Raw genomic sequence first — 10,875 nt, forward strand, 5'->3', positions numbered from 1 at the left:
AAAAGTGAAATATAAGGAACTGAGGGTCAAATAAATTAGGGTACACTGGTGGATCGTTTACATTAACATTCAGGGCGTTTAGCAAACGCTTTAATCCAAAGAGACGGTTCATACACACATTCACACACCGACGACGGAGTCAACCACGCTAGGCGACAGCCAGCTCGTCGGGAGCAGTTAGGGTGAGGTGTCTTGCTTAGGGACACCTCAACACTCAGCTAGGAGGAGCCGGGGATCGAACTAGCAACCTTCTGGGATAGAAGTCAATCCTCTCTACCTCTTGAAGCTAAGCCGACCAAGGTGGAGTAAGGGGAAATCAGAAACATTTTAAGAGGGGATAGCTATCAGGATTTTGTGTCCTGGCTTGTAGACGATATGACAGCAGGGGGGGTAGGATGAGGGGAGGAGTAGATCAAGACAACATATGCCAGCTGAGATTCCGAGAAAAGAGTTTAAACGTCCTAAATCAAAACAGTTGGCAAATCGACAAAATGAATGTTGTTTCACTGCTAGAATTAGAAATACTCTGCAGATCATTTGTCGGAACAGATTCATTCCAGGATTGCGTTTATGGTGTCAGAAAAAAAAAAAAAAAAAAGACGAGGGGACCGATTTTCGACTGGAGGGCGTGTGAGCAACATTCAGATTGACAACGCGACACGTCTGAGAAAACCACACCCCCACACCCCCCCCCCCCCCCACCCCCCCCACCCCCATACTCCCAGGAACCAATGAAAACAAAGCAATAATCACAGACCCACGGTGCAACTCCACTCCCTCCTTTCTCTCTCCTTCCGAGAAACCGTTCATAGACGATCGCCTGCTCGGATCACATGATTCTCCGTCATCCATCAAACCCGAAGAAAGTCTAAACGCCGAAGGGGTCCCGCATTAAAACACAAAAAAACAAACGACAATTCAACAAAATCGGTTTGCTTTTAACTGAAGGGGTTCAGCGTACGCAGAGCTCTGGGGATAAAGGGATCCCAGGAACGGGAGGTGTTGTGGAGGAGGGTGTAAGGGGGGGGAGGTTAAAGGGGTTGTGAGCACAGTGGGGGGGGGGGGGGGGGGGTGAGGAGCAGGGAGCTAGGGGGATGCTAACGACGTTACCTCCGGCTGCTGGTGGGGACTCTCGTCACGGTACTGCCTGTGCATCCTGTCGCTGGCTCAGAGCGAGTGAGGGCTGGGAGGCTGCGCTGGGCTAGGCTATGCTACGCCCCCCTCTCTCTCTCTCTCTCTCTCTCTCTCTCTCTCTCTCTCTCTCTGTCTGTCTCTCTCGCTCTATATATATAAATCTCTCTCGCTCGCCCTTTGGCTTTCTCTTGGGCTCTCTCTCTCTCTTTCTCTCTTGACCTTTGCCTTCCTCTTGGGCTCTAGCTCCCGTCTCTCACTCTCACTCTCACTCTCTCTCTCTCTCTCTCTCTCTCTCTCTCTCTCTCTCTCTCTCTCTCACTGCCTTCCTCTTTGGTTCCAGCTCCCGTCTTTCTCTCACCCTTTCTCTCTATCTCTCTCTCTCTTGCCCTTTGCCTCCTCCTTTGCCTTGGTCTCTCTCTCTCTCTCTCTCTCCACTCTCGCTCTCTCTTGCTCGCCCTCTGTTCAGCCAGCCATGTGCACAAGTTCGACCGAGCATCAAATTGGGCATCAAATCGAGCCCTCCCCTCCCTCTCTTTCCTCCTCCCCTTTCCTCTCCTCCTCCCTCCATCTCCCTTGTTCTCTCGTTTTCCCTCCTCTCCTCTCTCTCCCCCCCTCTTCTCCCCCCTCCCCTCATTTCCTCCCCTTCTCCCTCTACCCCCTCCTCCCCCCCTCTCTTCCTTCCTTCCTTCCTTCATCTCCCCTCTCCCCCATCGCCTCCTCTCCCCCTTCTCCCCCTCTCCCCCTCTCCCCAACACAAGCCCGCCTCGTTGCGAGCCAAAAAAGCAGCAAACAGGTGACAGTGTGTGTCAGCGATGTCCCAGTTTATCTCCCCCTGAAACCCCTCTGTTCCTCGGCCTCCTCCCCCCTCCTCCCCCCTCATGTCACTCTCCTCCCTCCCTCTGCCAGGGAACACGCCGCCGGCCGCCCGCTAACAAGTCACGCGTGATGTCCCCGTCCCTGTTCTCTGATGTTTACAACGTTCTCTTCTTTCTCCCTTTCTTCCTTTCTCTCCTTTTTTCGTGTTTTCTATCACTTTATTTTTCTTTCTCTTTTTCTTTCAATTTCCTTCCTTCCTTGTGACCCTCCTCCCTTCCTCCCAACCTCTCTTCTTTACTTTCCTCCTTCCTTCCCTACTTACCTCCTTTCCCTCCTTCCCCCCTCTCTCCTTGCATCTTTCCTTCCCTCCCTCCTCCCATCCGTCCTTCCTTGAAAGAGGGTTTGAACAACGTGCCTCTTGCCAACGCGCCTCACAAAACCCAGAGAGAATAGATACAGCTGACATTGGGAATCTAACCACTCCCCATGGCAGTCATTAATGCCTTGCTCTATTGGAGGGAGTCGAACCCCAACCCTGGATGTGGTTAATGATGATGACAAGATAAAGATAGATTAGAGGACACTGTGTGTCTATGTGTGTGTGTGTGTGCGCGCGCGCGTGCGTGCGTGCGTGCGTGCGTGCGTGCGTGCGTGCGTGCGTGCGTGCGTGCGTGCGTGCGTGCGTGCGTGCGTGTGTGTGTGTGTGAGTGTGTGTGTGTGTCTTTGAGAGAAAGTGTGTCTGGATGTGTTCATTTGCGTGTGTGTTGGGTTGTGTTCGTGCGGGTTTGTTTATGTGCATGTGTGTTGGTGTGTGTTCCTTTGAGTGTGTGTGTGTCTGCAGGGCTGATGCTATGTGCCAGCTCTGAGGATGGCCTTAATATGTTGCTGACACACAGACAGAATGTGTGGGCGCCATAAATTAATAATTATAAACATGGCAGCTCTTAAAGAGGCACGGGGGGGGATCAACGATGTCTGGTCACATGACGCATGACACATGATCTGGAAGCAAGCAGGAAGTGGGGCAAAATGAAACGTAAATAGCACCAACGATATTGAAGTGAAATGCACCATGAGCGAAAGGGAACAGACCATAATAAACGGGTCATTGAGCTTGAAAGACTGCATATCCCTGACGAGGTGTGGAGGCGGTATATCATATTCAAAATGTGTCCCAGACATTTGGAGATAAGTGCACTATATGTGAGCAATGCTATTTCTCTGTGTGTGTGTGTGTGTGTGTGTGTGTGTGTGTGTGTGTGTGTGTGTGTGTGTGTGTGTGTGTGTGTGTGTGTGTGTGTGCGTGTGTTTGTGTGTAGAAGCTGTGTGTGAATATCCTAGACTTCCAAATAACCGCTTTGTTATTTCCACGATTTTAGTATTTCTTATTTGTAGGCTTTTGTTCATTTGCATGCAATGAAAGTGCAGCTTCACGCCTCGGCAAATGATTGACCGTCAAACACAACGCATAACTACAACATGAATGATTCAATCGAGAGATACCTCCCGCACATAACAATGAGTATGACATGATCACAGAGATCTGTTTAGGATGCCCTGCAGGAAACTGCTCTCGAGAGTCAGGACACACACATACAGACACAGACACACACACACACACACACACAATCTCTCACAAACAAACACACACAAACACAAACCCATTCGCTTTCTCCTCCCCTCAAAAACAGACACACACAAACACACACACACACACAATTCCACTCTCACCCTCACACACACACACACACACACACACACACACACACACACACACACACACACACACACACACACACACACACACACACACACACGCTGACTCATATTTATTACATAAAGAATTCAGATCAGAACCGGGCAAAACACAAAGCTGCTTTCAATCTGCTGTAGCCTTGGGTCCCTGTGTGTGTGTGTGTGTGTGTGTGTGTGTGTGTGTGTGTGTGTGTGTGTGTGTGTGTGGTTATGTGGGGGCGTGTGTGCGCAAGTATGCACTTAAGTTATACATTGCAGTGTGTATTAATGTGTGTGGTTTGTGTGTGTTTGTGGGGCTTTGTGTCTGTGTGTGTCTGTGTGTGTATGTGTGCGGGCTTGTGTCTGTGTGGCCGTGTGTTCCTTTCGATTTTTTCGTACCATTGGTATTAAGGTCACCCAAATTAAACAAAAAACAATTTGTCTCTCTGTCTTGACCTCAGCCGCTTAACATCTGTCCGTCTCTGTCTGTACATGCAGTTTGTCTGCCTGACTGACTGTTTATCCACTATCTGTTACTTTTTTGCTGCTACTCTCTCCCTGTCCTCCCCCTGTCTCCCTCTCCCTGTCTCTCTCCCCTATCTTCCTGTCTCTCCCTGTCTCTTCCTCTGTCTCCCTTTCTCCCAACATTGTCTTCCTGTCTCACCCACTGTCTTCCTCCCCCCCCCCCATTGGCCCCAGTTCTGCTCTCATCTCTTAGGTGTTAGTGGTGAAAGAGAGAGAGAGAGAGAGAGAGAGAGAGAGAGAGAGAGAGAGAGAGAGAGAGAGAGAGAGAGAGAGAGAGAGAGAGAGAGAGAGAGAGAGCCCGGACAAACACTTTATCACACCATTTAAACCTTCCACCACCGAGAGAGAGAGAAATAGAGAGAGAGTCCATTACCGTTCAATGTAGTAACCGCAGAAGCCTAGAAAAACAACGTTCAAATGTTGAAAAAAAAAATTAGACGTGTTTAATTATTTAATCAAAACATTCTATCCTCCGTAGTGTAACAGAGCACTTATCCAAAAATTTGTATTTTTCCAACCATTGAGTTGACTTCATAATTGGAGTCTTAAGTGGTATTTAATAATTTAAAAAAGTACGCGGAAAAAGTTGTTTTCAAATGTATTTCCTTTGTGTGTTCAAAAGTCAAGTGTGTTTGGTGTTTCAATAATGTATGATTCTTGAGTAGCTTTCACTTTTCCAGATTAGCCTAAAAAAAGCCTCAAATTTGAGTGTTCACTCAACATTCTGGTTTAAAAAGTACAGAGTTAGAGCAGGAGTACAATACTAGCGTCTGTGCGTGCGTGCGTGCGTGCGTGCGTGCGTGCGTGCGTGCGTGCGTGCGTGCGTGCGTGCGTGCGTGCGTGCGTGCGTGCGTGCGTGCGTGCGTGCGTGTTGTGAGGACCGAGTCAAAGCAAGTGTATGACACTAGCTTAACTACCACCGCTGTTACCTAATGTCGCAGATGTTAATTAACCTACGGGATAATTACAAGAGTGCAGTGACCTGATCGGTTCATACATGACATGAATGGCCTACACTACGAGAGAGAGAGAGAGAGAGAGAGAGAGAGAGAGAGAGAGAGAGAGAGAGAGAGAGAGAGAGAGAGAGAGTCATAATAGGAGACCGAGAGATAAAGAACAAGAAAGAAGGGAAAATATGGACAGAATGAGGGCGAGAGATAGGAAGAGACAGGGAACGAGGGAGAGACACACATATGAACGCACACGCACGCACACACACACACACACACACACACACACACACACACACACACACACAGCGTGAGTAAACAAGAAAGAGATAAAAACAGGGAGAGAGAGAAAGTATATTAATATTAATATAATATAACACACACACAGAAACGACAAACTAGGAGGAACAAGAAAGAGACAGAAAGAGGACTGTTATTCTTTTTAGCTCATTTAAATTATTCTATTTGGACATCAGAATGAACACAAAAAATATTTAGAGCACCCAAATGTAGGTTTATAAATGGAGAGAAAGGAAGAGAAAGCGATGGAGAAAGCGACATGGAAAGAAATACAGAGCGAGACAGGAGTCATCGTGACATCGACAAAGAAAGGGAGAGAGAGAGAGAGAGAGATGTATAAATATACAGACGTATAAATAGAGAGGGAATGAATGAGGAATGAGAGGCAGATGTATTTCCGTTCAACACACCGACCTGGATAAGCCACTAATTACGGTTCTCGGTGGGTGATCGCTCAAACCTCGGCAAGCCTCACGAAAATTAAAAAGACTAATCTATTTTCTCGTGCAAGAGCAAGTGTTAAATGTTAAATGAATATTAATGGAGTTGTTTTCGTCCCGTGGTTGTAAACCCTTCTTTCTCAATCGCGAGGAATAGTTTTTGCATGGGTACAACCCCTGTTTCATTATCGTGTCAACATTAAGGATAACGCAACAATTTGTATTTTAAGAAGAAAATGTGTTTCAGAATACAGAACGGCAAACATGAAGGGTTCGCATTTGTCTTCAGCAAACACAGTTGCATGTTTTTTACTGGGAAATGTAATCCATTGTATATGCAGGACAAATTTCGCTATAAACGTCGATACAAGTTTGAATTCAAATCGACTCTTGCCACCATTTTGTGTGACTAGGGTTAATTGGTTATGAAAGTGGCTGATCCGATTTTAATGCGACCCGTCAATGCCCTTTTTAAATTCGGATAGAAAGAGTTCTCGGGCGTTTAGGGGAATTGACTCCCATTCAAAAGGTTGAGGGTTCAAACCCCTGGGTCTGCAGTCTAAGGGAGCACTCACACTAGGCCATCTGTACCGTACTCAAGTACGCTTGTCCCCTTAATTCTAGATGGCAAGTGTGAGCACACCATCCGTACTCAAGTACAATTAAATTCCGTGGCCTGAGTACACTTCGGAGAGGTGTGCTCAGGCCACGGTACAGATGCTAATGAGCTGACATGCGCACACACACACGGACACTCAACCTGAGCTGGATGACGTATAGTCCATGCAGCCCTTCTACTAGTGATGGATTTCATGATTGTTTTCCCAGTACAGTTGTGTTTATTCGGGGATTTTTCTTGGGTTAACAGTAACTTAACGCTATTGTGAAGATGGCCACCCCCACTCAAGAATCCATCAAGATCCACCAAGGTGAGTGTCCCGGGTCGCGTGCGTGAGAACGAACCATGAAAGAGACAGATTGACGAGACATTAAAATATTTTCGTAATCTGGCATGACACAGAAAATACAAAGACAGAATGCATTTACGATTTCACTGATATTGAATCGTATCTTCGTACGCTCGCTCACTAAGGGTCTTCCCTCTTCACCACTCACGGTCAGTGAACGAACAGTGAGTCAGTGACTCAGCGACTAGCCTTTGTAAGGAGTCGAGTCTGAGAACGAACGAGACGAACGAGAGAGAAGTATCAGGTCGGTTCGTTCTTGTTAAAGATTCGTTAATTCGAACTGATTCGGTCGCAAACGAACGACCCATCAATACGTTCTACCCCATTAAACAATAAACATCGCGGAAAGCGGTTCACGAGTGGGTTCATGTTGGTGCGATAGCGAAATTGAGTGTTTGATCAATAATCCCCCGTTCGTCATGGCGCGGTCTTTCTTGGTTCACTGGAGAAGGTGGGACTTCTTTAGAATAAAGCAGACACCTGCATGCAGGAATAAGTTCACGTCTGAGTGTAGGCTAAAAAGGGGGGGCAATCATACCTGAGTAGCCTACGGTACAGGAAAACTTTTCCTTGTGTGAATGCGCCCTGACTCGCACCTGGTCCTTTATCACACATCCACATAAAAGCGTAACCAGTCCTAAAGAGGAGAGCCAGTCAATACAAACTTTGTTGTTTTTTGAAAGTGAACTTTAAAGAGAAGCAATGACAGCAAAGGGTTGCAAAGGATCATACACACACACACACACACACACACACACACACACACACACACACACACACACACACACACACACACACACACACACTCACATGCACACACAAGCATGCACACGCACACACAAACTCACACTCAAAGACTAATGTGCCCAAGCACAAACAATCACACACTCTCGCACACACACACACACACACACACACACACACACACACACACACACACACACACACACACACACACACACACACACACACACACATGCGTGCATGTGGCAAAGGATCATACACACACGCACACTCACACACACACAAACACATACTCACACTCAAAGACTAATATGCCAAGGCACAAACAATCACACACACACACATGCACGGACAGCATGGGTGTTCCTGTCAAATGAAAAGCCCCCCGGGCCCCCTCTGTTGGTTCCGTGTTCCACGCACGCACACACACACACACACACACACACACACACGCACGCACGCACGCACGCACACACACACACACACACACACACACACGCACACACACACACACACACACACACACACACACACACACACACACACACACACACACACACACACACACACACACACACAGGCAAACTGACGCTCATTAACCTGCAACCTCATTGAAAACGGCATGCCCCGTTGCTAATGGCACTGTGTGTGTGTGTGTGCCTGTGTGTGTGTGTGTTTGCGCCTGTGTGTGAGTGTGATTATGTGGCGTGTGCGTGTGTGTGTTTGTGTGTGTGCGTGCGTGCGTGCGTGCATACGTATGCATGGGTATGTATGTGCGAGCGTGTGTGTGTGTGTGTGTGTGTGTGTGTGTGCGAGTACCCTCTGGGCAGGTTGGGGCGGAGCAGCGATTATGCTAATTGTTTAATTATAGCGCGGAGGTGCCGCATCGCGTCCAGGGGAAGTCTCGGTTGGTGGCGGAGTCAGGTACCGCGGCGCAGATAATAGCTAAATATCACGCCGCCCTCATTAACTCGTCCTGGCGGAGAGAGAGGGGCGGTTCGCTTTAGACGCTTCTAAAGCGGATATGCTAATAGGGGGGTGGAGTCCTTCTGGTGGTCCTCGGCACGAACGTCGGGGTTAAAGACGCAAATAAAGAGTTAGAACGTATGTGTTTTCCCAAAGAGTTTGAATGACGAGTGAAGATTATCAGTTGAGCCGTCTCAATGTCGGCCCGTGTTTTTCTGATGCATGAGACGGCCCCAGATATATCACCGTGCAACTCAAATCACGCGGTGCGGCAGCAAGCAAAAGCTCAATGAAATGTTGGTACAGATATAGATATAGAAATATGCTCAAACCCACAATAGGGTATGAATGTCACAGAGGAAAGGAAGGCCCTTCAAGCTGAAAGAATGAATGAATGAATGAAACAAAAAGGTCAGAAGAAACAACCTTATGAATGAACACGCCCAAAACCTACCCCATTCCCCGCCACTCACCCTCATCTTCTCGTAGCGCTCGCTCAGTGCCGCCACCTGGTGGTCGCGGTGCCGCCCCACCAGCTTGCACAGCGAGCAGATGAGCGTCTCGTCCGTCACGCAGTACATGTTGACGCGCTCCTCCTCGTGCTCCGGGCACTGCAGCCCCCGCAGGTGGGTGTCGGCCACCGGCGCCACCAGCCGGTGCGTGGTGAACGGCTTCTTGTTGGGGTGCGTGGCGCGCAGGCACTCCTCGCAGTACGACACCTCGCACGTCACGCACGTCTTCACCGCCTCCGGCGCCGGCTCCTGCTCGCAGAACTGGCAGCGCACCGGCTCCGGGGGCGGGGTCGGCGGCGGCGGCGGGGGCGGGGCGACGCAAGGGGGCGGAGTCGTGGACATGACGCCCACGGTGGTGGTGCTGACCAGCAGGGGAACGAGCGCGAGGTGCTTGTGGTTGTATCGGGCGTGTCCGTGTGCGTGGGCGTGGTGACGCCCGCCCTCGTCCGTCGGCGAATCGGCGCCGATGTAGGGCGCGACGGCGGCGGTGTTGCTGGCGTTGGCGTTGGCGTTGGCGCTGCCGGCTAGCGACAGCGCCGGCGGCAGCGGTAGCGTCGAGGCGTTGGCGGCGCGCTGCACGCGGTCGATGATGTTCTGCAGGGTGATGTTGCGCTTCAGCCCCTCGAGGCCGCGCTGGGGGCTCAGCGAGATGACGTAGCGGCAGGTGGGGCACTGGAAGGAGGCGTGGGCGGCGGCGACGGCGGCGTTGGAGGAGGAGGAGGTGACGGAGGAGGAGGAGGCGGAGTTTCCCGTGGTGAGGATGCGGTGGGCGCAGCCGAAGCAGAGGCTGTGGGCGCAGGGCAGCAGCAGCGGGTCCTCGAACAGCTCCAGGCAGATTGGGCAGGTGAGCTCCGACTCCAGAGTGTCCATGCTGCTCAGACCACGCCCTGCACGGCGGGGTGGGGGCGGCGGCCACCGGGGCGAGGAGGGGCGGAGTCAGAGGGCGGCGGAGGAGGCGGTGGAGGTGGAGAGGTCGCGGGGTCCGGGTTGCGGTTGTGGAGCGAGGCTGCACGATCTAGGGGGAGATAGATGGTGGGGGGGGGGGGAGGGCGAGAGAGAGGGGGGAGAGAAGGGGGAGATGGGGGAGAGAGAAGGGGGAGTGAGATGGTGAGAGAGAAGGGGGAGAGATGGGGTAGAGGGGGGAGAGAGAGAGGGGCGAAAGAGAGAGAGGGGGAAGAGAAGTGGGAGGGATGGGGGAGAAATAAGGGGGAGTGAGAGAGGGGGGGAGAGAGAGGGGGGAAAGAGAAGGGAGAGAGGGATGGGGGAGAGAGAGGGGGAGAGAGAAGGGGGAGAGAGAGAGAGAGAGAGAGGAAGAGGAAAGAGAGAGATGGGCAGAGACAGGAAGGTTCCGAGACAGAAAAGGTGTAGCAAAGAGAAAGGAGAAGAACAGAGTCCAAGACGGAAAGAAAGTGACAAAGAGAGGGAACGAAGAGGGGGAGAAAGAAAAGAGAGACGGACAGACGGGAGGATAAGGGGAAGAGGATTTGGGATGAGCGGGGGAGACAGACAGGGAAGACAAATTGGGAGAGAGAGAAAAATGTGCCCGTGATTAAATGAGCAGAGACAGCTTACTGGTCTGTATCAGGTGGACCCGATGTTGAGGGGGAATCGACAGGGGAACAGGGAGGGGATCGTGCCGGATTGTTCCTCAGTCGGAGTTTAAACATTGGACAAACTCTGTGACTTTGTTTGTTTTTTTTCCGTCAGCCAATGAAGCATATCGGAAAGCCATCTTTCGTTTGTATCCTTGGACCAGAAATATCATATTTTGTGGATGTTTCACGTT

The 10,875-nt window shown here is 50.4% G+C and overlaps 2 protein-coding genes across 4 annotated transcripts in view; one reads left to right on the forward strand and one right to left on the reverse strand.

Moving 5' to 3' along the window:
- LOC132456488 (E3 ubiquitin-protein ligase Midline-1-like) overlaps positions 1–10,100 on the reverse strand; it is a 28,211-nt gene extending 18,111 nt beyond the window's left edge. For all 3 annotated transcript variants that reach the window (XR_009525490.1, XR_009525489.1, XM_060050848.1), the window contains exon 1: positions 9,051–10,100. Coding sequence is in view for 1 of the 3 variants with exons in the window: in XM_060050848.1 (XP_059906831.1) it covers positions 9,051–9,959 (909 nt within the window). In the remaining 2 variants the exon portion in view is untranslated. The remainder of the gene's footprint in view (positions 1–9,050) is intronic.
- Positions 9,958–10,875, forward strand: part of LOC132455498 (FERM and PDZ domain-containing protein 4-like) — a 24,874-nt gene continuing 23,956 nt past the window's right edge. Inside the window, 1 exon segment of the mRNA XM_060049359.1 lies at positions 9,958–10,061. Coding sequence (XP_059905342.1) covers positions 9,958–10,061 — 104 coding nt within the window.

Source organism: Gadus macrocephalus, chromosome 4, assembly GCF_031168955.1.
Source record: "Gadus macrocephalus chromosome 4, ASM3116895v1".
Taxonomy (NCBI): Eukaryota; Metazoa; Chordata; class Actinopteri; order Gadiformes; family Gadidae; genus Gadus; species Gadus macrocephalus.